This window comes from Siphateles boraxobius, unplaced genomic scaffold, assembly GCF_051911475.1.
Source record: "Siphateles boraxobius isolate OS27281-9 unplaced genomic scaffold, OSU_SipBor_1 65, whole genome shotgun sequence".
In the NCBI taxonomy this organism is placed as follows: Eukaryota; Metazoa; Chordata; class Actinopteri; order Cypriniformes; family Leuciscidae; genus Siphateles; species Siphateles boraxobius.
The window spans coordinates 9,136,921-9,164,711 of record NW_027509192.1 but is presented as its reverse complement, the minus strand read 5'-3'; the positions used below and the strand labels follow the sequence as shown (position 1 = coordinate 9,164,711).

The following is a 27,791-nucleotide window of genomic DNA, read 5'->3' as shown; positions in this document are numbered from 1 at the left end:
TTGTAATAAAGAACAATTTTTGAACAATGACTAAAAAAATAATTGTCATAATGTAAACAGCTCATTAGATCAAGCCATTTCTGAACATACATGATAAATGTATCCTTGAAAGTCATTTAGGTACCACTTAGGTCTACAATATAAAATTGATCTTTATTCATACTTTCATTACAAAAGAACAAACCAGGTAGTTTTCATTATATAGATTACATTAAATTATTAATTGGTCAATAAAACAAGGTCTATGAAAGAACAGGAATAACTGATTCAGTCAATCAGCAGAGACAACAAAGGCCAACAAACCAGTCAAAGCTCTTTCTACCACTCCATGTAGACATTCCACCAACATTGACTCCAATAAATGCACTTTAAGTTCCTTCATCATGCTCTGCAACAGACAAAGCAAAGATTCACACAGCAACATCAACTTCATTAATGCCAGCAATTAAATCTACATTTCATAATATTCAAATCACAGTTGAGCAGATGCAGATGAAGGAAAATCTTCCTCACTGGTTCAGAAAGCATCATTCGTTTAAATAAATGCACTGAATGAACAGATTAGCTATAGATTTAAGGCATAAAAAACATCCAGCACATCTTAAATTCTTCTAAAGGAATGCGTCACACATACTGTGTCAACTGAGCAAGTAAACATACAGCATGCTCAATGAACAGATCATATCACAGCACAACTAAAGCAAATAAAATGACCACCAAGAGGTGGAGTCCTTCCACTAAGACCTGCTTACTTATGTAACAGAGAAGAACCCTACATATGCATTGAAACAGCTAGATGTCAAACCAAAGACATCTTGTACCATCATTATAGTATAAATGGTTCTTGATGCAAACAAGTTGATGACTGCGCAAATCAGATTTTAAAAATGTAGTTTAGATTTTGAGTCAGCAAGTGCAAAGATATGTGTATAAACTGAAATAATAAAACAGTGCCATTTGGGTGTACTACCAGGACCAATAAAATGTTCACTTTCTTCCAGTGAACTTCTAAATACTAAACCATGTGCATGTGGCCAGTAGTTTAGAATGTCCATCACATATGTTCACAAGAATCCTGCAAAAGTAAAATATAAAGGCTTTATTTGCACTGAAGTGAAGACGACAATGGCGAGAGTGAAACGGAAGGTTATTTCCAAGGCCGACTGCTCTGTGAACGGGCGCTTTCGGATCCTGCTATGGATGAGCCCTGTCGACTGCTCCGAACTGTAGATGCTTTGGAGCCAGCGCTGCTAGTGGACAATCTACTGCTGAGACGACCTAAAATGTGTGTGTGTGGGGAAATAGTAATATATTAGTATTTGTAAATGTGGCTCACAGAATAAAATAAAAACAACATGAGGGTGAGTAATTGATGAGTTTTTTTTTTTTTTTTGGTCAGTGAAAATGGTTACTTAATTTCATAATTTTTAAAATGGATGACTCACTGCCGGGCTCGCTGGGTATGAACACCTCCTCTAGGTAATGCTGGATTCTGCTGAGGTCCTCTGAGGTGAACCTCCACTTTTTTTCTGCTGCCTGTGACGTCTGCTGTGGCACGGATCGCTTACGACCTCCAGGTCCCGTGGGTGATGGCAGACAGGAGATGGGAATGGAGCCTGTTGTCATTCCTTCAGGGAACTTCTGAGCAACCACTTTTAAACCTTGTTGAGAAAGGAAAAGATGAATACTGAAATACTGACAGGATTAACCCACGTGTATTCTTTGGAGATAATTGAGACCCCAATGATCTATGTATAACAATATTTTACTTCTCATAGAAGGGAAAATAATTTATGTAGAAAAATGTACATAGAAGTTTTTGAGGTTTGTTATCAGTCTCCAGTCGTCACGATGACTTACCCCCCGACAACATGAAGAGATTCTCAAACCCTCTCTCGCACATGGTGGTGGCCGCTTGACTTGCTATCCTCTCATCTTCATCATACACAATTATGATCTTTCCCGATGCATTTTTCTGTGTAGCTGTTAAAGATTTTAAAACTAGGAATGGGCACGCATACACAAGAACTTGAAATGACAGAAATTATTGATCGCACAAAAACAGTGACTTTTTCCAGTGGTATCCTGGGGTCCTATGAATGAATGCACAATTGATATTTTTTATATTATTTATTTATGGTTCATGAATGAAATAAAATTATTTATTCCTTCATTCATAGGACCCCCTTATAAGTATTATACATAATAGCGCATTTCATAGATGCACATCAAAGTTTCGATGAATGAATGAATAATACAAATATTAAAAGTAAAAAAAAAATAGTATAGTGCATTTCATACGTGTACATAAATATAAATAAATATATTAAATAAAAATAAAAATATTTATTTTTCATATATTTATAAATTTAAAAATATGTATTTATTGTGCTTCTGTGTATTAGATGCACATTATAGGTTTGCAAAACGTTTTAATACAGAACAAACATTTTCACATGTCAAGAATAAAAGGATACGTAATCAAGGACTTCTTTCGTGTATGGGTTCATTGTCCTTGATAAGGTTGCTATGGGGTAACTATAAGCTGTGAGCAAAAAAAAGTTTTTTTAATAACATTATAATATGCATTTCATGCTTTGAGCAAAATTCTGTATTCCAGGTAAGTTTCCTACCACTGATAATATGGCACTGGTCATACTGCTCTCTGTCCCGCACATCCAGCAACAGATACGGGCAGTCAGGTAAGGGGCACTCGGTGGTGTTGGAGGTAGACACTGGAGACAGTCGGATGGTCTTCTGTCCGTTCTTGTCCAGATCCATTTCTCCCACGCCACTGATGACACTATGAATGAGCCCAGAGATTCTCGATTACATCGAGTGAGGACAGTCAGGGGTGCTCAGTGATACAGGCTATATCTCATTGTTCCCCCCCACAGGGTCTCTGAGGACGGAGTCCGATTGCATCGACTGTCCCCAAACAGAGTCAATGGCACTTGGGGCCATGAGAAAGCAGCCTGGCCAATGAGAGCTCTTGTGGGTGTACAATAGAGGAAATGCTAGAGGGGGGGGGGATCAGTTAGATGCATAAAATGACATTGTGATGTGACCGGTTGAATTAAGGACATGGACAGGTGTCACAAACACAAGAGTGATTTGACTACCTTTGGAGTGTAGATCTAGGAGAAAACCCAGTGTCGCCGGATTCCTCATTGTTGATACACTGTGAGTTGAGAAGTGTCGGCTCTGGGGAGCCATTAATCTGATCGGAGAGACCGTCGAGCCCCGGTGACGCTGAGAATATTGAAATATCATCTGAAACCATATATACAAAAAAATAAAATTAATGAAAACGGTTGTCAGGACGTTGCTATGTGGTTGCTAATGTACAGAGACCCTAAGGGAAACAACATGAGATAGTAGGGAAAACTGCTTTGCAAAGCTCACAAAACTTTTGCACTCCCCGAGAAAATTCACATTCACTCACGCTACTTTTATTATTTTGTTTCCCCAAGAAACTTTACGTTTGCTTGCAAATATTTTGCATTCCACAAAGAAACTTTGCGTTTGCGCGCACATTGCTTTCCCCAAGGAACTTATCATTTGTGCGCACAACTTTTGCGTTCCTCGAGGAACTTTGCATTTGCGTGCACAACTTTTGTATTCCCAGAGGAACTTTGTGTTTACTTGCACAAATTTTTGCGTTCCCCAAGGAACTTAGCATTTGTGCGAACAACTTTTGCATTCCTCGAGGAACTTTGCGTTCGCTTGCACAAATTTTGCGTTGCCCTGAGCATTCGCTCAAAAAAGCATTAAAATAGTTTCCCAACTTAAATTGTTTACATCTGCAGGTTTGCAGGCTCATGCAAAAGAAACAAGCGGATGTAATGTTTCTCAGGTGAGCGCAAAAGATTTGAAAGCAAACGCAAAGTCATTGCAATATAATTTTTTCCCCTCCCATTTCATGTTTTCCATCACCATGTCCCCTTAGGGGCTTCGTATTAAAGTGGCCTGAGTTGTAGTTAATATGTTGCTATGCGGTTGCTAGGGTGTTAATTCGTAATAATTGTTAGTGAAAACTACTAATGAGAACAAAGAGTAACTTAAAAGAGAAACGAAACTACCATCTAATCCAGGCATTTCATCTTTAATGTTGTCATTCTGATCGGACACCGAAGCAACTTGGATTACCTGAAAAAAATAAAAATAAACGATTACACACACACACAATACATACAATTAATAAGTGTTAGTAAAGACATTTATATCATCATAAATTTTTTGAAAATAAATGCTGTTCTTTTGAACTTTCTTCTTGCAAAGAGGCACAACTTTTTTCAACATTGTTAATAATCATAATACAAAGAAATGTCTCTTGATTAGCAAATCGGTATATTAGAATGGTTTCTGAAGGATCAAGTGACACTAAAGACTAGAGTGATGCTGAAAATTCAGCTTTGCCATCACAGAAATAAATTACATTTTAAATTATATTAAAATAGAAAATAGTAATTTTAAATTGTAATAATATTTCTAAAAATGTTTTTACTGTATTAAAACTGAAAGTAAACCATATGTTTTATGTAATTTCTTTTTCACTTACCAGCTGAGCAAATGTAGACACTTTCAGTCTCTTAAATAGCTCATCCTTCCTATATCTGTAGTCTGGAAAAAATATATATAATAAACATGCATTTCAAATAACGCAGAGCTGCTGCACAAAAACAATTCTGATGCATTTTACCTGGATCCTGAATGTTACCATTTGTCAATTCATCTTCATTTAAAGACACATCATTTAAATTCACACCCAAAATATCAAACTCCATTTTGATACAGATTAAACTCACTAAACTTGACTTTAAAAAGCCAATTGCTGCTACAAACTGAGACGAGCCCTGCCAGCTTCTCTTTTTATCACTGGCAAGAACTCCAAAGTCCAGCCTCACCACCAAACCCACTGTAAGATGCCAAGTGACACCACTGGATGAGGTTATGCATCTCGGTTTCACTACAGACAATCTTGACAGAAGAATTACTGTAATCTACAGTACAATAACCATCCATTGCTCATGCATCCAAAAGGAGGAGCAAGAATTGCTTATCCTTGAGAAATCAGAGGGAACCTGTAACAAGATGACCAATATGGACAAAGCAGACTTTCTCTCCTCATCAGGTGAGTAAATATAAGTAGGACAAGTGCATTTGGAGACAAAACAGCCGAAACAAGTCATTAAGGAGCTGTTCACAAAAGATGCATTACTGTGCCATTCTGCACTGTTTTGTATATTTTTATTGTAAATACACACTAGTTTTGTTTGACCACTGTGATGTGCTTGAATGTATCCGATTTGTTAGGTGTTGTAAAAAACTATTAGTTAGAATAACCCTTCTGAATTAAATGCACCATGACATTTTGAGATGTTAATTTTTTTTTAATAATATGGATTTATAATATTCTGAACTTACTTTTCCTGGCCTCCTCTAGTCTCTCCATATATTTTGTCAGGCTGAAGCCTAGAAAATAAAAGGGTTAGTAATTACACATTTAGTCATATAACGTATGCAATGAAAATTCAAAATGTTAGTCACCAAAAGGTGGATACCTGTATCAAGTCGTGTTTTTACATGTTGATATTTGGGGTTCTGTGGAATCCTCTTCTTTAAATACTAGGGGGAAATAAGCATCCATGTCAATAAAACAAACTGTCATCGTGTAACTAATTATTCTGAAATAATTGTTTTTGGGATCAATGTAATTGTTTAACGTTGGTTAAACACTGGCAGTGGCTCATCACATTCGGAGAAAATTATGTGTATGAAACAAACGTTGAGTTTACACAGTGAATATAAAAGCCACTGTAAGCTCCAATAACATCCATTAGTATATATAAATGGTTTGTTTATTGATTAGCACTGGTAGAAAATAATACAAGATGAAAGCATCAGCAGTGGACTGGTGTTGATGGTCAGACAGGTACGTTACGTTAAGTTATGGCAACGGAGGAGCAGCTGCGCCGGTGTCAGATTCCCTTTAAACCCCTGCTTCCCATGTAAAACATTCCCTGAGCTAGCTTTCAACATACGTTTTGCAAATGACACTTTGCAGAAACATAAAAACACTGACCTTTGAATCGCCAATCCCCCGTTTGACCGACATCTTCCAGTAGCTGAGGTTCGGCGGCTAACGTTAGCTTCCAAAATCAAAACTCAAAGCGTTGCCTCTTTGAGCAAAGTCTTCACTGATTGGCCCGTTGAATCGATTATCCAATCAGTGAAGGAGTTCTTATAACCTCAATGTTAGTACTACTGCTTTACCGTTTGGGGCTGTTGCTATGCAACGGCGTTATTTCCAGAGAGCCCAGTCGGCAGAATTTATTAAATGCATTTTCTGATCTATGTATTTTACCAGTAATTCCTGAATTAATTTTATTCTGAAGACAATTGTTTACAATGCTTGGCTTGGATATGCAACTAATTAATTCTGCAGACAGTATAATCTTTGTAAAACAAGCTTGTACATTTTTGTTTTAATCCCAGGAAGCCTGTTGCATTAGGAGAATGTGTTACATTAGAGGTTTCCATTGATTGCATGAATGCAGAGGTTTATCTGTGTAAATTATTATTTTGTCAGTCTTGATAACGATTCATACATGTAAATAATTTGAATCGAAAGGGATTTTAAATCCATATTGCTCATCTAGTCCCGCTGACTCGATGATTCGGAGCGTGATTTGTTTGGTCTGGGGAAAACGCGGCTTGTTTGACAGATGGGAAGTGGCTCAACATGAACGAGTTTCACTTGTTTACTTGTAAAACAAAGAACAAACTGCACCAAATTCAAAAACTTTTTCGACGTATTCCAGAACAATGGCGTCTGTAATGGTAAGACTACTTAGCAGAAACATGTTAAAGTGCAAATGTAGACATTTTATTTAGTTTCTGGTTTTATTAACGTTAGCTCTGTGCAACGGTGCTGGAAAGTTTCGTGTGTATGTTTGAATATGGAGATACTAATATTGGTTATATTTGACGAAGTTGACCGTACAAAACAATATAATTAGTTAACAAAAAGTACTATGGAACTAGCATAGTTTTAGACATGGTACCGTGGTACAACCCTGGTTTTGTCACCATGTGTGTATTATGTGTGTGTGTGTGTGTGTGTGTGTGTGTATTTATATATATATATATATATATATATATATATATATATATATATATATATATATATATATATGTGTGTGTGTGTGTGTGTGACTTAAGAAATATGTATGTAAATTGAACATTCACTCACATTGTTTTATTGAAAAAACGTTGGAAAATAAACATTTTACACCTTGTTCTTTTATGATATCCTTTTCAGGAGGATCCCACCCTTGAGAGACATTTTAAAGGTCACAAAGATGTTGTTTCCTGCGCTGATTTCAGCCCCAATAATAAACAGCTGGGTATGTCATTATTTATCTTATTTTTTCAGTCAGAGAACATCCCAACATAACTACTTGCAACTTCTCTTGCAGCTTCTGGATCCTGTGACAAGAACCTTATGATCTGGAACCTCGCTCCAAAAGCAAGGGCGTTTAGGTTTGTGGGTCACACGGACGTCATTACAGGTGTTCATTTTTCTCCAAGCGGATCTTTGGTGGCATCTTCATCCAGAGATCAGACAGTTCGACTTTGGACGCCCAGCATGTGAGTACAGATGATCCCTTTCGAGTTTCAAAGGGTTAGTTCACCCAAAAATTAAAATTATTCTATAATTTACTTGCCCCCAAGCCATCCTAGCAGTACATGACTTTCTTCTTTCAGCCAAACACGATGGGAGTTATATTAAAAAAATATCCTGGCTGAGGCTGGCTCTTCCAAGCTTTATAATGGGAGTGAAAGTTTCCTTGTTTTTTGAAGCCCAAAAAAGTGCATTCATCCATAATAAAAGTAATCAATACGGCTCCAGGGGGTTAATAAAGGCTTTTTTTTTTCAAGCTAAGCTATGCATTTTTGTAATAAAAATATCTGTATTTATAACTTTATAAACTATATTCACTGGCTTCAGGTAACGGCCATACGCGAGTCAAGTTTCGGCGGAAGAGTGACCTCTGACCCGACGTATTGACGAATCCAGAAACGCAGAGGATAGAGCAAGTCAGAAGTTTAAAATGAGAATTTTTGAAGAGAAATGTCAGAGGAGTTTGAGTTCGTTGCCCAGCGCTATTTGTGAGACTGCGAGAGGCGTCTATTCTCACCTAAGCTTATACTACCCCTAAATGCTGCATCATACGCCAGAACTCGACTCTTTCTTGAACGTGCAGACGGCCATTACCGGAAGCTAGTGATTACAGTTTATAAAGTTATAACTATGGATATTTTTCTTACAAAAACACATCGCTTCACTTCATAAGGCCTATGTTAACCCCTTGGAGCCGTATGTATTACTTTTATGATGGATGGATGGACTTTTTTTTTGGCCTTTAAAATCTGTTACTGTTCACTCCCATTATATTTAATATAACTCTGATTGTGTTCGGCTGTAAGAAGAAAGTCATATGCACCTAGCACAACTACACAACTAACTAACCCTAATGTATTATTTGTATCTTAATGCATTATTGTCTATGTGTGTTATAGAAAGGGCGAGTCAACTGTGTTCAAAGCACACACAGCGAGCGTTCGAAGCGTTCATTTCTCCAGCGATGGCCAAAGGCTGGTCACGGCCTCAGATGACAAGTCTGTGAAAGTGTGGGGTGTCGAACGGAAGAAATTCCTCTACTCTCTAAACCGGCACACCAACTGGGTACGCTGTGCGAGGTATGAGAATATGTGTCTAACCTTTCCGGTTTTGTCAGTTAAAGTGGGATTTCTCTCACTGTCTCTTGTCCTGTCTGTCCCTGTCAGGTTTTCACCAGATGGTCGTCTCGTTGCTTCCTGTGGCGATGACAGGACGGTTCGCCTCTGGGATACATCCGCACGTCAGTGCATAAACATTTTCACAGACTACGGCGGGTGAGAATTGAGCATTGGTCCTTTTTGAATCATTTTGAGGATTCTGTATGTTTATTGGACCAAAGTTTCCTTATATTTTAAACGGTCTGTTTAGGTCAGCGACATTTGTGGACTTCAATTCCAGTGGCACATGCATTGCATCATCAGGAGCGGACAACACATTAAAAATCTGGGATATTCGTACAAACAAGTTAATACAACATTACAGAGGTAGTTAATATAAACGGAGATGGTTTCACATCATGAAAATTCATTTGTTTTTAATTAGTCACAAGACTGGTCTTGTTTTCAAGCATTTTACTTGGTCTTGCAGTTCATAGCGCAGGGGTCAACGGCTTTTCCTTCCATCCATCCGGAAACTATCTGATCAGTGGTTCGAGTGACAATACAATGAAGATCTTGGACTTGCTGGAGGGGAGGCTCATCTACACCCTTCACGGCCACAAGGTGTCACCCTCATCTAATAGCGTACAATTTGAATTCTAGCTGGAACAATTGGGAATTCTTCAAACAATTATTCTCTTATCTTTTACTCACCCTCATGTCATTTCAAACCCATATTCTATTTTCTTTTTTTTATGGGACACAAAACGAGATTTTTGGTAAAAAAAAAAAAATACAGTTCTTGCCATACAGCAGGAAATCAAGAAATCACCAAAAGAAAAACTTTTTTGGAAGCTTTTTTGCAATTAAATATTTGAACATTATAAATTTCACATATAATTTTGGCATAAAAATTTCAATAATGAATATTCACTTTTAATTTAAAGTAAAAATTCAAATTAAAGTTAATTTTCAAATTATTATTATTTTTTTGTTTGTTTTGAAAATGGTATCTTTCTTATTTGACTGGTAAGATATTTGGTCTATTATATTTTTCTTTTTTGTGTTACTGTCCATTGTGACTATGGTGAAGCCGAAGGCAATTTTACACATAATAAAGTTTCTGAATATACTGAATATTAACGGAAAATAGTCATATGCAGTACTTTTACAGTATGGTAAAATGTTATTTTTATTACATTAATTAATTAACTTTTGTCCAATTATTTAGCTTGATAGTCATAATCAACTGTCATTGTATGGCAAGAGCTGCATAATAATTTGTTTTAAAAAAAAATGTGTGTGTTAAATAAAATAAATAAATGATTCCTCAAATTTTGTGTATTTTGTGATGTAGACCTGCTTTAAACAGCGTGTAAGGTGTCATTTTTTTCCCCTCTACTCTCAGGGTCCAGTGTTGGCTGTGACGTTTTCTCGAGATGGAGATCTGTTTGCTTCAGGAGGTGCTGACTCTCAGGTAATTGTGATGTAATGTTAATGTTCTACTATCCGATTACCGCCGAGTTGATTATGTCACTTATGCTCGTGATCGTCTGGGTTTCAGGTTCTGATGTGGAAGACCAACTTTGATTCACTGAACTACAGAGAGCTGTTGAGCAGGCATAGCAAACGAGTCACTCCAGATCCCCCTCCACACCTGATGGACATTTACCCTCGATTGGCTCACCGACACACTGCTCAAAATGGCACAGTAGAGGTCAGTGCCCACAACTGCAGTGCTACTACAATACCCATGGGTTTCACAAACAGTACTGAGTTTCCTCTTGGGGATCAACACTGTAGATCAATCCAGTACATTGCAGTCAATATGTTAGCTCTGTAACACCAGCACACACTGCATTCAGGTTCGTTATCATCTCTCATTCTTTCGTTTCCTTAGATTAACCCCATTGTTGCTGATACTCAGTCTGGAGACCCTCAGGTGGTTGAAGTGGGACGTGTTCTTTTCTCCACAGTGGTAAGATCTGAGCTCTGACAGGAACTGATTCATGAAGTCAGAACTGTTTCACTCCAACCACTAGGGGGAAATATAGGCTTGTTAATGTAAGCCCTCATCGAAAAGTGTACGTCACTGCCACACTTTTGCTGTCCCTCATGTTTTCTTTTTAAAATGATCACTCCTCCTCAATATTTTTTCCCACATTATTATGGTTTTGTCTACTCCATACACTTCTGTTCTCTTGGAAATATGACAGTGGGGTGTAAAAATCTGAGACCACATTGAAATTCAGGCATTCTGTCATGAAACTAGGAGAACAAAACAAAAGAAACAAGTAAATTCCTGCTAATTTTTCTCATTAAAATTGAGCTTGGATTGCTATTCTGATACTATAATTTGTCATAAAATAGTGAATACATTTGTCACTAAGGTTTCACTCATTGCTTTTCTAATACTTTAATTTGTAATGTAAATAAGATATTTCATTATTTATTAAATGTAATTTTAATATATATATTAATATAATAATAATAGTGTGTGTGTATATATACTATATATATATATATATATATATATATATATATATATATATATATATATAAAATAGAAGCACCTGTGGCAAATTTTTGGACCCCGCTGTATAATTATAGTTAATATGAGGCACACGATGGCTATAAATGTGTCCAGTTTTTTGTTTCACTGTTTATTATATTCAGCCCAGTGTTGTTTGTGTGTCCGGCAGCTTTCCAAATCTTTCTTATTTACTGCATGCCTTGTTCTGAACCGAATTATGGGAATGTCCTCGTGCTTCCGTGCAAAATGCTGTGCTTTCTGCTTTACAAGCGGATTGAGGAAATGCTGCGAGACGGCACACAACAGACTGTGGGTGCCTCGCTCACGTGTTTACAGGAAGTCTCTTTTTCTCCCATTTCTCTTGCATGAAAGCAAAAACAGACCGAGCACACACACGTGTCTAAAGCTGGGCTCTGATGTGACCTCACTTTGCTGCTGGAGCTATAGACTAATAATAGACTCCTACACACTGTGACTTTAACGCTCTCTCTCACTGTTCTCCCTTTCTTCCATTTGTTCCTTTTGTCTGTACACACTGTACTGCATAGAGAAAACAAGTGTCCGACTTGGACGTCTGCACACACGTTGACTAGTCGTTTCGTTATCCCAATAGACTCACTGGATATGTGTTGACATGTTGTTGATCATGTGACTTTAATTGCACTTGTTCTATATGGTGCCAGTTGGTGTTACTGTACTGCGTCCCAGTGTTGCTATTTGTCTACGTAGGCCTACCAAAATCAGGTTTTTGCAAGGCCCATCCTGGTTCGATTCTGATTCACAAGCTTTAGATTCAGGTCTTCAATTCATTTTGTTTCATTTGAGTGCTTTATCAGTTGTAATGAAAAGATATGAAAGAGAATTTCCATTAGTCCTATCCGGATTGATTCTGATTCACAAGCTTAAGATTCAGTTCTTTTTTCGGTTCATTTTGAGTCTGTTTCATTTGGGTGTTTTTCAGTTGTAATGAAAAGATTTGAAATAAATGTTCCCATTCTGATTCGATTCTGATTTACAAGCTTTAGATTCAGTTTTGATATTAATTCAGTTTGAATTGATTCTGTTTCATTTGGGTGTATTTCAGTTGTTTTTCATATATTTCAGGGTTTTTCCTGCTTTGAAAATATTTTTGCGGCCTCCAAAATGAATCTTTGTCCCGCCTTTGATCATTTAATGTGACAATACCAATAACGGAACAAAACAATCTGATACTGTATTTAAAATTATCTGTGCATTTAAATATTGGAGTGCAAATGCAAACTAATAGACCTGCCACTTTTTGTATGTAATTTGTTACTTTGTTTTTCACTTTAGCCCATTTCACACAGAGATTCCGGAAAATACACGGATAAAGTGGCCTGGGATTTCACCCGGGTTCGTTTGACTTTGGTCCATTCAAACTGCCAGTGATTTTCCGGAATCAGAGAGAGCGTTCACACACAACCCGTAAAGACACGTGACATCGATGTGACATGTAATGCCCCAGCAGCGTCTATAGTTTGCTTATGAGCTGCGATTTCTCTCTCGAGAAACCACACTTGTGCATTTTTTTCTCTGATTCGATCATAAACTAGCGCATTACGTAACGTTTCACGCTGGCGAACGATCCCAGCTTCAGCGCCATCATTACGACACAGCATTGATTCACACAGAGCAGCTTTTGTTCACACAGCGCACGTTCTGGGACTGAACACGGCAATGTTACTAGGTCCCCAACCCGACATCGATCCCGGCATCAATCCCGGGTCGTGTTTGCTTTCACACAGAAGGTGTTCTGGCAATTTCACGGCAATTTCCCGGGATCAACACGCTATGTGAAAGGCGCTTTAGAGTCACTCAGTGACTTTAGTACAAATTACCTGAGTGGTTGTTTTTTATTTCATGAATAATAGGATAAGTTAATATTACAAACTGTTTCTTTGCATTTATTTTGGATTTTTTAAGAATATACTGGCCTGGGTAAGGTACTTTGTACTGTTGTGTGTTGATGACTGTTAATAACTTTTTGAACTAGTTATTAAAAGAACCGACTCTTGGGAGTAATTTGTTTGTGAATCAGACTACATTGGGTGAACTACCTCTTGCCAGAAACAAAAAAAGGTTGCTGAAGCTTCTTGGCACATGGTTTAACTCACTGACTAGTCAACTAATCTTCTGGATGACAAGTTGAGTAGTAAAAAATACCCATAGCGTACATTCACTTTTACCATTCACACTTAAAAATTGTTCAGTTCAGTCCAGGATGCCCTCCCAAATCCGACCTGTCAGGGCCCATTTTTAGGGAAACCCTGTCATTATCTGGCCCTGAGCATCCTGCAGTCCTTCAGGACAGAGTTTCCTCATTCTGCTTCCTTGCCTTGCGTGCGTGGGAGCAGAGACATGAGGAAGTGGACAGCAGAGAGAAGTATGACCCGTGGCGCCTTTTTGTGTGACGCTTCCTGCCATCACTTCCTCTTGACTGACTCTCTCTGGAGTCCTTTCAGCTTGTGTGTGTTTGTGTGTGTGTGTGTGTGTGTGCGTGCAGTGATGCGGTCCACAATTGGTGGAACTCCACTGCATCTCGGTCCTTGTTGACTCCCTGATGCATTAGGCCTGCTATGCATAGACAACATAAGCAAGACCAGAGGCATCTGAACAGCAGGGAAAGGACCACAACACAAGTATTAGCTTGTGTCAAAGCACTCGTGGGTCTGGTGGTTAGCAGTAGTTAGTTACGTCACTTTCCCATCCCACTCCCACTTCTTATACATCAGTAAAAGCGGTAAAATAAATCATATTAAATAATATTTTTCTATAGTAATACCTTTTTCTTACTTGTATCGATATGTCTGTTTATTTGAGCATTCATATCACATCCTACAGTGTTAGAGATATTGAATTAGTCACAGTCCAATTACAATATTGTGATGCATCACTGCATATTGAGTCTTGATGTATCGCATGGTGAGGTAGTTGGCGATACTTAATATACAGTATCTCACAAAAATGAGTACACCCCTCACATTTCAGCAAACATTTTAGTATACTCAAGGGACAATAGAAATGAAACTTGGATATATTTTAGAGTAGTCAATGTGCTGCTTGTATAGCAGTATATATTTACTGTCCTCTGAAAATACCTCCACATACAGCCATTATTGCTGGCAACAAAAGTGAGCACACCCTAAGTGATAACAGCAGCATGTTGTTTAACCATGCAAAGCCACATGTCCTATTCATCATGGTCATGTTCTTGTCTGCTTGACAGAACCATACAAATGTGTGTATCTTGTATTAGAGCAGTTACAATTTGTGCTTTGAGTACAATTCTCTCATACTGACCACTGGATGTTCAACATGGCACCTCATGGCAAATAACTCGCTATGGATTTGAGAATTAGAATTGTTGCTCTCCGCAAAGATGACCTAGACTATAAGAAGATTGGTAACACCCTGAAACTGAGTTTCAGTACATGCCAGGGTCATACAGAGGTTTTCCAAGACGGTTCCACTCGTAACAGGACTCGCAAGGGTCAATCAAAGAAGTCGAATCCTTGTGCTTGTCATCATGTGCAGAAGCTGGATTCAAAAAACAGACGCATGAGTGCTGCCGGCATTGCTTTTTGAGGTTGCAGAAGCGGAAGATCAGCTTGTCAGTGCTCAAACCATACACCACACACTGCAACAACAAGTCGGTTTGCATGGCCGTCGTCCCCTCTTCTGAAGCTGGCTCACAAGAAAGCCCGCAAACAGTTTGCTGAAAGCAATCGGTCCAAGAGCATGAATTACTGGAACCATGTCCTGTGGCCTGATGAGACTAAGATCAACTTGTTTGGCTCATTTGGTGTCCAGCATGTGTTGCAACGCACTGGTGAGGAGTAACAAGAAAATTGTGTCTTGCCTACAGTCGAGCATGGCGGTGATAGCATCATGGTCTGGGCCGGCATGAGTGCTGCTGGTACTGGGGAGCTGCGCTTCTTTGAGGAAAACATGGATTTCAACATGTACCATGACATTCTGAAGCAGAACATGATGCCCTCCCTTTAGAAACTGTGCCGAACGGCATGTTAACGACCCCAAACACACCGCCAAGATGACAACTGCCTTGCTGAGGAAGCTGAAGGTGAAGGTGATGGAGTGGCCAAGCAGGTCTCCAGACCTGAACCCTAGTGAGCACATGTGGGGCGTCCTCAAGCGGAAGGTGGAGAAGCGCCATGTGTCTAACATCCAGCAGCTCCATGATGTCATTATGGAGGAGTGGAAGAGGATCCCAGCAACATCCTGTGCAGCTCTGGTGAACTCCATGCCTAGGAGGATTAAGGCAGTGCTAGATAACAATGATGCTCGCACAAAATATGGACACAGTTTTGAGATGGTCACTAAGGGTGTACTACTCACTTTTGTTGCCAGCTATTTTGACAATAATGGTTGTATGTTAAAGTTATTTTCAGAGGATAGTAAATGTATACTGCTATACAAGCAGCACATTGACTACTCTAAAATATATCCAAGTTTCATTTCTATAGTATTGTCCCTTGAGAAGAAATACTAAAATGTTTTCTGAAATGTGAGTGGTGTACTCACTTTGAGATACTGTATATGGTAAAAAATATTGTTTTACCAAAAAAAACTATGGTATAATATCATCCAATAATTAATAATACGTAGATCAATTAATTAAATACGTTAATAATGTTCATTTAAATTATGAATAGTTTTATACTTTTTTAAAATATTTCAATTATTTTAATGCTTACATTTTTGTAGACATTGTACTGCACATCAATATTTAATTCAAAAGTGTGCTGCTATTTTGTTCAATATAAATAGGTTATTAGTTGTAACCTTATATTAGATGTCAAAAGAGTAAAAAGTCCAGTTTTCTTATTGTGTTTGTTGCATTGCAAAACACTTTTTCTGCTATTGAGGTGGGATACGAGTAAGGTTAGAGACCGATTTCATGGTGCGGTTAGGTTTAATGGTGAGTTAATAGTGTAATAGCTGCAATTAGAGAAATTAATTACACGTAATTACAGGCAGGTGTTTTAATTTAAAAAAAGTATAATGTAAAAACATAAATGCAAAAATGAATAATTGTATTAAGTGCTTTTAAATTAGTATTCAAGAATAACATGTCAACTAATCAAATTAAACTCTGATGAAGAAGATGAAACCTTTTTTTATCATAATATAGTTGTTCAAATGATAGATTCAACCGAGTGTGTGCATGCTTGTTTGTTTGAGGGTCTGTAGATGTGTGCGCACCACCTGGTATTATGTTTCTGAAGGTTGCTTGTAGGGGTGATAGACAGGAAACAGGCAAAGAGCCTCTTCCTGTTTTGTAAAGAGCAGGAGATTGGGTGGCCGCGAGGTGTGGATACCAACTTGAAGGCCTGCCACCGGCTCCGGTGACAAGACGTGACATGACGGAAGTAAATCGCTAAAGATAGAATGGCCCAGGGGAAGGTTCACTTTCCACCGGGAGAGCTTTGAGAAAGATAGCCTTACAGGCTGACAGAGTGACTTGTCATCCTCAACCAAAAAAACAAGAGCTGTCAGCAGGATGTACTCATTGATTTGAATCAGATTGCATTGGTAGAGATATTCAGTTTATTGTTTGTGCTTTTTAGAGTTGTTTACTCAACCTTTATGGTGAAACATACATAGCACCTTTCATTGAAGAAATGTAGGTGGTGAAGTGTGGAAATATGTGTTCTGGTTATGCAACCAGTCATGTTTCAACTGTTATCGCACATATCCTTTTGTTATGACAGTAGGCGGCATTGGCACTAGAGCTATTACACCTTTCTTGAATTCTCCTGAAAGCGCAAACTAAGGTAGATAATAGAAAAGGTCAGTTTGCATGTCTCATCCGGCCCATAATCCCCTGCATTAACCCAGGGACCTCAGACGGGGAGTCCAGCAGACAAACAGGCGCTCACACATCAAAGACACAGGAACCCGGGTTGGTTCATCACTTATTCAGTGTAGAGCACACCCAGAACTCAGCGTGTCCGACTTAATATTTCATCTGGTTTCTCGCCCATTGTGTCCGTCTGCACCTCTTCCTTTCTTTTCTGTCCGTTAAATACCGTTTTTCTTCCACCCCTTTCATCTTTTTTTTTTTCCATTCATCTGTTTTATCTGCGGTCTTTCGAGTTCTACCAAAGGCTATTGACTCCTATCCTAGAATAGAGCTGTTCCATCCATTAAGTCACACTGGCACTTTAACTTAATGGCTGATCTCACTTCCTCCATCAAAGCAGATGGTTCCTAAATAGTCCAGACCTCATCTTAAGTACCTGTCAAAACGGAGCACAATCACATTGACTGTAGAGTTGAAAGGACCTTATCAGAATCTGGCTTAGGGTCTGTTTTTCCTCTCTCACCTGATTTTTTTTTCTTTTCTCTTTCTCCATGAGCTCTCTCAAGGGTATATGGTGGCCCAGTGGGGCATAGCTTAAAATACGCTGACAGTTAGTTCGTCAACATTGATTCTAAAAATAGTGGGTCTGTGCTATTGCAGGTAACAGGGACACCTCAAAGGCAAACGGTGAGCTGCTCTCCTGCAATGCACTCACTGTGCTGTCTGTCTACACAATCTCTTCTGTTTCAGATATTATGCTACAGCAGAAAAAAACAATTGTTTAATTTATTTTGTTTTGTTTAATGAATGAACCATTCTTTACAAAATTACACATTCTGATATGCTGATTTGGTGCTCAAGAAACATTTATATTATTATTATTAATGTTGAAATCCATTGTTCTGCTTAATATTTTTGTGGAAACTGATTATTTGAAAAGTACAAAGTTCAAAAGAACAGCATTTATTTGAAATGGAAATCTTTTGTGACTTTATAAATGTCTTTACTGTCACTTTTGATCAATTTAATGCATCCTAGCTGAATAAAACTTTAAAAAAAAACATATTTTATTTTATTTTATTTTATTTACTAGTGGTGCAGAGTTTGTACTTTTAATCATAACAATTGTAATGGGCTTTTCCAGACATTTGAAATCATGCTAAAACAGTTGTATATCCTATCATTATTAAAGGAACATCATTACTAAAAGAAGATGCCAACATTGGACCACCGCAATGGAAGAATAGATTAGCTGCTCAATACTTTTGAATACCCACTCAATTCAAATATGATGCTAAATATACACTCCTCACCAAACAGGGTTTTGCATTATGAGCACTTTTATGCAGTAAATTGTTTGTTTGTGTACATGTTTTTAACACCACAGGTACAGTATGGCCTCTTCAGAGCAGCAGAGCCTCTGTGAAAACGTAGCAATTAAAAACACAGGTCATACCTCCGTGACCCTTTACTTTAATAGAGAGGTGCTGCATGCGCGGTTTCGTGATTTATTTTGATGCTCCATTTAACCGTCGCTTTCCTTTTTACCTGTATGAGTTTATTTTTAACGTAGCATGAATGGAAGGCGGAAGCCCCTCTGTGAACTGCGTAGGATGAGCTATCAAAACATCGCCCTTAACTGATGGAAAAATTTAGCAAATTTTTTCAGCTCAAAACCAGCTATGAAAACTAAACAAAAAGGAACCTACACATTCTCTTGGTAAATTGTTTTTGTGGAAGTTTTATTTTTAGTTGGTGAAGAGGTGAGTTTTGGTTTATTTTTCAGGAAAAATAGAGCTGAGTCTTAGATTAAAAAAATGTTTACTCCCTTGGCATGAGTGTTTGAAATGAACAGGGGTCAGAAAACAAATGGACTTCCTCTGAGTGAGAGTACAGGAGGGTCATGGGCTCCGGAGGTACAGCTGAAACTCAATACTGATCAGGGTTAGAGGGTAAGTTGCATCCCCTCGTCCCACCTGTTAGGAAGTCATTCATTTCTATTACTCCCTTCTCTCCCATCTCATTCACTCTATCTAAATCTTCCTGTGTCAAATGTTTCCCATGTTCTCCCAAAGCTCTTTAGTTTTATTGCGTGTAATAGCTGTTGTAATATTCTTTTTGTAAAAGTCAATTGTACATTTTTTATGTCATTTTCAGTTTAAGTTTTTTTATTTATTAAGAAGATGAAGAGCCAGTGCATTGAATTATTAATGTACCTTTTAATAAAATGTTTTTTTTTTTTAAACGGACCTGAACTGAATTCAAACATCAGCTTTTTCCAAGTCAGACAGCCAATATTTTTTTGAGAATGACTCTTGTATACGCTTCCATTCTTCCATTCTTCCTATTTAAGTAATATTCCCAGACTTGACCTTGAAGCTACATCAATAATTCGATCTGCCACTGTCAAAAACTTGGGTATCATTCTTGACCCTGCACTTACATTCGATACTTACATTAGTCAACTTTGTAAAGCGTCCTTTTTTCATCTGCGCCGTATTGCCAAACTCCGTCCCTATGTCAGCCCAAAAGATGCTGAATCACTAGTACACACATTCATCACATCTCGCCTCGACTACTGTAATGTTCTTTTTTTCTGGACTACCAGCACACTCTATCTCACGTTTACAATATATTCAAAACTCTGCCGCAAGACTACTAACTTACACTAAAAAAACTGCTCATATCACTCCAATTCTGTTTAAACTGCACTGGCTACCCGTGTCATCCCGTATCACTTACAAAATTCTTCTGCTTACCTTTAAGTCACTCAATGGTCTTGCTCCAGCCTATCTCTCTGACTTACTTTCTCCGTATATTCCCCCTCGAACTCTCCGATCTTCTGGCTGTGATCTCCTATGTGAGCGGAGATTTCGTCTATCGTCTATGGGTGGCAGGTCTTTCTCTGTTATAGCCCCTAAGCTATGGAACTCTCTTCCGTTGGCTCTCAGGACAACAACCACGTTGCATGAATTTAAGTATAAACTCAAAACACATTTGTTTAACCAGTATTTCAGTCATGAAAATGTTAATTTGACATAACACAGTCACAATGTTAACTTGGGCTCCAATAATTTTGTATCTTTACTCCAACTGCCCACTAGGCTGTCTGTAATTAATGTTTGTGGTCTCTGTTTTTATGTTTGTATTGCAAATGTAATGCGACTTGCAACTGCAATCGGGCAAATGTCCATTGTCCGTTTATGTGTAAACTGCTTGTTATTTACTGTCATTGTGAAGCGTCCTTGAGCTTGGGAAAGGCGCTATATAAATTAAACGTATTATTATTATTATTATTGTACTTTTCACACTCTTTCCTGTTTATTTTTTCTGTAGTCTTATACCACGACCCTCCCTCTTTCTCTCACACCAGCCCTTTCCGACCCTGTTTTCTTTTCTTTTTTACACAAATACCACACGCACGCCGACAGCACCACTGTTGCCTGTTTGGCGTCAGCTGGCCTCGGCCTTACAATGAAACGCGGGGAATGTCCGTGACCCTTTGAACCTCAACCCCTTGCGTCCCACTCTCCCTGCCGCCCTTTCCTTCTCTCCTCTAATCCACCAACATCCACCTCCAGCCACAGGCCTACAAGGGCTGTCAGGCGCCTCTCTGCCGACCCATCCGGGCCTTATGGGCTTAACCCCGCACAAGTCACAGCATTCTTCCTTGCCTGTGGGAAATGCGTTAGCATTACTCATTCTCTTCCCCCTCTAACCCCTCACACCTATTCCCTTGAAGATGAGGGGAAGTCTTTGGGTTGAATTGGGCCAGGGGGCTTTGACATGGAACTTTGAAAGGGGGCAAGGCCCAGCTAAAGTGCACTTAACCATAAAGCTTCACATTCCTCCCAGGGCCTCCTCTTGCGAAAGCAGTGACTACGCCAACCGCATTATTCTCATCTATCTCAAACACTCCAAAAATGCGATGTTAAGAGATTGGGGTCAGTGAAGTCCTTATCTCAGAGCGTGTTAATGTCTGTCTAAACATCACCTTTTAACCCTTCAAACACTGCTTTAAATGCATTGCACTGGTACGACAATCTGTTTTCTCAAGCCAATTTTAATGCAAGCAATAATTGTAATGGAATTTTATACAAAAGTATATATTTTTTTGTTGTACCCCAATATCCAGTGAAGGGAACCAATTTCAAAGATGTTTTTTAAACCAATGAAATCCTGTTGTCTTGCTGATTCGCAATTAGTGGCAAGCTCATTGTGTGTTGCTGTTTCCCACAGATACTTTGCATTCGATTTGGTATTACCAAGTTCAAAAGCAGATTATCTAGCATTTGAGTAGCAATGGGGTGTAGCTTAAATTAAATCCCACACAGGGACCCTCTTGTTTCAGTTTATTTGTGAATTTACCTACATTGCTTTCTGATGTTTGAAAGTTAACTGTTTTGCTGTTTTTAAGCCTGGTTGCTGTAATTCTAAGGAATTACACCTGTTTAAAAAAAGAAAAAGCTCTAAAACGTGATGTGAAGTTAAGGCTGGTGTACAAGAAGGGATAAGTGCATTTTTGTTTGTTTGAAGTAATTCCTGCATTGTGTATTCAATGTTTTCATGCTAACCATGTTTTTCATACTAGACTATAAAACATGAGTCTCAGTAATTTATCAGTAAGACCATAATCATTTTTGAGTAGGGATCCATGATATTTTGTTACCCCTTCAGTTATGAACCTCCATTAAAGTTAATAGTTAGTGGTCAATATTGCATATTTCCTCTATATTTCCTTTTAGATTTACATTTTGACCTTTGCCATGAATACAATATTTAGTTTTTCAAAAAAATCTTTTTTTCATACTGTGGATTTAAAATTATTACTTTTATTTTTTTAGTGGTGTATTGTCAATTCATTTAGACAGAATAGTTACATGTTATGCCATTTCCTAATAAGTGTACCCTTACCTTGAATGAATACTAAATTAATAGTCCACTGCACCAGCAGAAAACAGAGGTATTTGTAAATATGAGACTCTTTTTATTGACGTATGGTGGCGATATGATGACCATGCAGGAGTTTCTTAGCCAGTGTGGAGCCTCTTTTCCATCAGGCCCGGAAACTAGATCACCATTAGAACAGAACTGAGAGAAACCTCCTCAACCTGAGAAATGACCCAGGGTCAGAATGTCTCCATCTCCCTACTCTCTTTTAATTTTTGTCCTAGTCAAAGTTGATATTTTAAGCTTGTGTGTGAGAACGCATCTAGTACACAGGACAGGCAGATACCTATTCTGGCTGGTGTCACAGGTTTCCTGCCCATGATTTATTAATTATGTACTTGCAATATGGTTGGAATAGCTTACACACAGAACAGGTATTCAGGTAAGAAATACTACTGAAATTAAAGTAATCAAATGTAAAATAACACTAGATAGTCTTAATTGTAAAATGCTTCCAATTAAAGTTACTAAAGTTATTCAGTCAAGAGCTGCAAGTGGTTTTCTCTTTGTCTTTTGATTTTCAAAAAATGATTATTTACCTTAATACTTGGCAAGACAGGCATTTTGACATAATTTTGCATGTTTTTGCCGTTTAAGTGCAATAAGCCACGAAAAATAAGCCAATTTGGTACTCATGAGCTGTCTGAGGTGCGGCTTTACGTGTGCACTACTTATATGCTGTAGATCAGTAGTGTACGCGTTTTTGGTGTGAGTGCGAAACCTGCGAGAATGACTAAAATTATGCGCACTATTTAACCTGAGCATATGAGATGAGATACTGCAGAAAATGGGTATTGGAACCTTTTCAGATATTTTAGTACCGATACATATCGAAATATCAATATTTTTGACAACACTAACACACAAATATAAACAAACACAAAACACATTAAATAGCTGGGGCTCATTTGAAGAATACAATGCTCCTAGATGAGAAAAAGACCAAGTTTTTTACTATTAATGGTTTCAAAAAATGTTTAATCATTGGGTAATTTAATAACTACCAAACACTCCAGTTTCTAATACCTTTTTATCTTCCTTTACCCCCTGGCTCGTGACAACCTTCCAGACCTCGAGTTAACATATTCAGACAGTACCTCTGAAATCTCATTATCTCTTCTTCGTCGGACGTTGCATGATTGTATTTTTAGAGACCTGCGTCGCTGCTGGGGGGAAAATTGGTTGCTTGCTTCACTTCTGCTTCCCCCACATCTCCCATGAAGACTGATTTCATCCCACTCGCTCTGCTTCTTCCTCTTTGTGCTATTTACAGACTACCGTATGAGGTTAATGAGTTCGGAAACACGGTTAACAAGCGCTTCGCTGATGTCCCTGATTTTGCATGGATCAATCATATTAGCCAGAATCAAATTACAGAATGTGTGTCCCTAGCATTGACTGGCATGACAGAAGTCATATGTCCTGCAATGTTCTCTCTGTGTTTTGGACAGTTGACACTGCCCTTATTTTCTTAATTTTGCTCAACCAGATGTATTGAGGCTTAACTTGGAAGTCTGAGTTAAGAACAGGTGTACTGGAGTACTGTTGGGTACTCCAGTAAAAAAAAACAGGTGTACTGGAGTACTGTTGGGGTTAAAAAGGGGTCATCAGGCCAAGTGATGACCAAAAGTAAGTGAAGTCATTATGGAGATCACTCAGCAGGAGCCCTTGTTGAATCAGGATGAGTCACTTTGAATTTGAAATTACTGCATTGTTGAATTCACTTTGGATCGGGGAAATCCTCTTGCTGGTATTGTTCTGTTGTGGTCATTGTCGTTGGTATCAGATTAAAATGATAAAAGTTGTTTTACACCTACTCTGGTCTTCTGCATCCCATTTTAACAATGGAATCTTTTTATTGACTTGCTATAAAAAGCCTTGCGTTTCCGGTGAACTGGATTAATGGTTCTCCAGTGCTTGACAACCTTCCGTATTACCATGCAAAAGCACAAGTGTAAACAGCTGCTTTCACTTTATCAGAGGGGGGATCTGCTTGCCCTCAGCCTAACCTTCAAGTAGGTGATGGAAGAATTGTGGAGGAATGGCGTTGGTGACTCTCTCATGTTTGCTTAACTAAGTCCGTCTACATTTTTTCCAAGTCAACACTGGAAAACATCCACCTCTTCGCCTACCGATCCTCTCTCCCATCATTCTCTTGACCTGCATTGACCCTCTCGAAGCAGCAGTGGGGTCAGGTGTCAGGCTCGAAGCTCAAGTTCCAATGCGTTCTGGACATGCCTCAACATTTCTCTTCCTGTTTTTCCCCCACCTAACTGATATCCATCACTGAAGCATTTGGAATAGCGATGTCAGTGTTTTTTTGGCTAGGGATAAAATTAGCCACTAGTTTCACACCTTTCAAGTAGTAGGTGTATGTGATACCCCAGAGATGTCCAAAACTCTGTTCCGCTTTCACTGCTAGTATCTGTTCCTGTCTGCAAAATTATGGGCTGTCTTCTTAGCCTCTGAGAAAAGCATGTCGTAGTCTGAGCTTATCATGTGTCATGTTTTTAACATCATCACTACTATATATATATATATATATATATATATATATATATATATATATTTCTTTAGAATTACGGTTGCAAAATAAATCTGTACCACACTTTATCGGTTTATAATATATTATAAACCGATAAAATGTGGTACCGATTTATTTTGCAACCGTAATTCTAAACAAATGCAGCACACTCAAACATGATCAGAATTAGTCGCCTGGTCATTTTATTATGAATAAATGTAATTGTGTTTCTCTGCTTCACTTAAACTTAGAGGTGACTCTTTAGCTCTTAATGTAACATTAATGCAATGCATAGGCCTCTTGAGGCCAAAAGTTTGAGCAGACGTCTCTAAAGCTGTAGGTTAACTTTGGACTATTAGGTTTTCTAAGGAATCAAATTGTGGTAAAACTCAGAAAGAAATGGGCCAATGCAGGCGTGATTTCTCTGCGAATGGCCTAATCGGCTTGCACTAGAATGAAAAGGTTTCACTGTCTTTAGTTTGGTCATGCTGCTTAAATAGCACCTTGCATCAGCTTACAGCCAGATAGATAGCCTCTTTGTAAGTCTGGGATAAAGTGAGACGGCATGAGATCTCGCTGTATGCTAAGGTCTGTCGATTGAACCTGAATTGCTCACAGAAAGCAACATCCATACTGAATATCCTTGATTTTCCAATTATACATTTTAAAAACATTATTTGGCTTGTACAGTACGCCAAAACACCAAGCAGCAAGTGAAAGAGTGTACCTGAGTTTTACATTTTCAATTTGAATTGCAGATGTCATACCTATTTAGAGCAACAGGAAGCTCTTCTCACTAATCTGCCGCCTCTGGCACCGGCTCATATGAGAGAATGCGCAGGGTAGCCTTGATATTCTGCTTTATGGGGTTGACCTAGGGATATGCTGCACTCAAGGTTGTGGCTTTTACACATGGTGACACTATTCTGAGACTCCCCGCCACTGATATCATCTCCCCTCTGCTTGTTCATCAATGCTTCATTTCTCTAGTCGCACAGGGGAAAATGAGAGCATCTAGTGTGGAAGCTTCTGGAGATACTATAATGGTTACCTTGATTTACAAAGAGTATGATGTTAGTATGTTGCTAAAGTAATAGAGCAATACTCTTATAAAAGTAGGGATGCATGATATATCTATACTATATTGGTTATCAGAAGATATTAGAGCTTTTTCAAGGCAGTGTAATTAAAGTTTCTACTTTTTGAATCAGCCTTGTGGAACAGTGTTTCTTAGGAACAACAGAGTCGCCAGCCCATGTAGCTCTCAGGCTGATTTGACGTGAAGGTTCTGTCCGTCCGGTTTAGGGAGTAATGGTGGAGGTGGCATGCTGAGACTGAGGCTCCCTGACGGAGCTCGGTGAAGGGCACAGGCTCAGCTAGACCCCATGCCACCTGCTGCTGTAGCTGTCAATCAAACGGCTGAACTTTCACTCTGTCCGCACTCTTTGCTGCAGTGCTGCAAGCTTATAAGCTGGAAATAGTGAGGAATACATACGACACTTTCTACTCCACTCTGCTTTTGAGAAAAGGGATTAAAAATGAGGGAATCTTGTATGCGTTTTTGATCCGTTGATATGCAGATTAAATGCAGCGTTTGGTATTCATTACTGGCTCATGCTTAGGATGTTTCCACCTGTTCTGCTTGTTTGTTTTATGTATTAAGCACTGTAATACGGAAATGATTTATTGCCATGCCTGCTGAGTGCGTCATTTGGCATGTTGCAGAGAGGGGTAAATATTTTAAAAGTGGATAATTCTTTGAAAGCGGATTTAAAATGGGTTAATGATACGAAAAGACGCCTGACAGACTCTGCCAGTACTCGACTCAGCGGGGAACAGAAAAACAAGCAGGCGAGAAAGTGCAAGAACAAATCTGTAGTCCATAGTAAATATGAAGACTACATAACAATGAAGTTTAATGAATTTCTCTGAGAATTTTTTTTTTTTCCCCTTCTGAATATCATACATTGCAAATTACTCAAAGGTACCTTACAATAGGGCGACAGCTAGGGGTGCACGATACGACTAATTTGATTTTAATTTAAAATTAAGTTTTGTAACCGACTAGTCTGAAACTAAGAAACACCCAGAAGACATTAAGCACTTGGCTTGTTTGGTACAATTAAACAAACTCTGGTGTGATTACTCTGTTAGTGCGGTTCATTTGAATAAATATGAACGCTGCCATCCGAACCCTGGTGGACAGCAAACAAGTGGACCGAGATCGCTGAAAAGATGCTTCCAAACTGCTGAAATATGAACGCAACACAGACCAAAGACTTCGTATGTAAACGAACAAAAAACAGGGCATGATGTCACAAGATATGACCCAAAAAGGAAAGAATGCTCAAGCATAGGCCCTACCTGTTTTTTAATCGTCAGTCACGATGTTGCCCATCTGATGTTGGTACAGGCATCAGAACCGCTTCTCCTCGCAGTAGGTCTTCGTTTGTGTGTGTGACGAAGGGATTCCTGCTGCTGTTTGGACCCTTTTACACATTTCAAAAGCCTTTCACGAGTTGTCAGCTCCATCATATGTACGCACATACGGTGAGCGCATTTAGCAGTGCACAGCATTGTTTTGGATGTTCGCCAAGTTCCGTCACTAAATATATGTCATAAAAGTCTTTTTTGCCAATTTCACAGTGAATGACGTGATGGGGATTTGCTTGATTTGGCTTCTCTCTACTATGCTTGGACTTATGTGCCAGTGCTGAATATGTTTACGCACGTCTCCAGTTGAATTATTTGGAATAACTTGCATAAAGCGCATGCGAGATCTGAAGTAAAATGAAAAGATTTTGTATCTTCTCCAGATACACTTTTGAAAATAATGTATTGTTAATGTATTATCAGCAGCATTTAGAAGCAAGTAATTTGATACCAAAAATTCTCCAGTAATTACCACTCAAGTACACCTTAAACACAGGGGCCACCGCTCAGCTTCTATTCCTTTTCAAACCCATTTTCTGATTTAGCGTTCTGCATTCTACTTCACAGCAATAGTTCTTGAGTTCACATTTGATAGCATTTGAGGTCTCACCAACTCATCTCTTTTCAGCACCAGCATGTCATGATTTTGTGAACAGTGGGTAGTGCCTCACTAATCGCAATGTTCTGTTGTAGTTCAAATGCATTTGGATCATTACAGAGAC

General features: G+C 38.6%; 2 protein-coding genes across 3 annotated transcripts in view; one reads left to right on the top strand and one right to left on the bottom strand.

Annotated features, from left to right (window-relative positions):
- Positions 1-134: 134 nt before the first annotated feature.
- On the bottom strand, positions 135-6,242 carry cep41 (centrosomal protein 41). Its single transcript, XM_077210714.1, has 11 exons — positions 6,086-6,242; positions 5,565-5,628; positions 5,428-5,475; positions 4,562-4,623; positions 4,083-4,149; positions 3,123-3,273; positions 2,634-2,803; positions 2,478-2,545; positions 1,861-1,975; positions 1,446-1,661; positions 135-1,278 (listed from the first exon to the last, which is right to left on the bottom strand). The coding sequence occupies exons 1-11, from the start codon at positions 6,116-6,118 to the stop codon at positions 1,148-1,150; spliced, it is 1,125 nt and encodes a 374-aa protein (XP_077066829.1). The 5' UTR covers positions 6,119-6,242; the 3' UTR covers positions 135-1,147.
- Positions 6,243-6,324: 82 nt separating this feature from the next.
- poc1b (POC1 centriolar protein B) overlaps positions 6,325-27,791 on the top strand; it is a 37,938-nt gene continuing 16,471 nt past the window's right edge. The window contains exons 1-10 of one of the 2 annotated variants that reach the window (XM_077210711.1): positions 6,325-6,843; positions 7,325-7,409; positions 7,482-7,653; positions 8,587-8,766; positions 8,854-8,961; positions 9,056-9,171; positions 9,275-9,408; positions 10,193-10,261; positions 10,349-10,501; positions 10,685-10,762. In XM_077210711.1, the coding sequence (XP_077066826.1) occupies positions 6,829-6,843; positions 7,325-7,409; positions 7,482-7,653; positions 8,587-8,766; positions 8,854-8,961; positions 9,056-9,171; positions 9,275-9,408; positions 10,193-10,261; positions 10,349-10,501; positions 10,685-10,762 (1,110 nt within the window). In that variant the 5' untranslated portion in view covers positions 6,325-6,828. The remainder of the gene's footprint in view (positions 6,844-7,324; positions 7,410-7,481; positions 7,654-8,586; positions 8,767-8,853; positions 8,962-9,055; positions 9,172-9,274; positions 9,409-10,192; positions 10,262-10,348; positions 10,502-10,684; positions 10,763-27,791) is intronic. The other variant, XM_077210710.1, reaches the window with a different exon arrangement.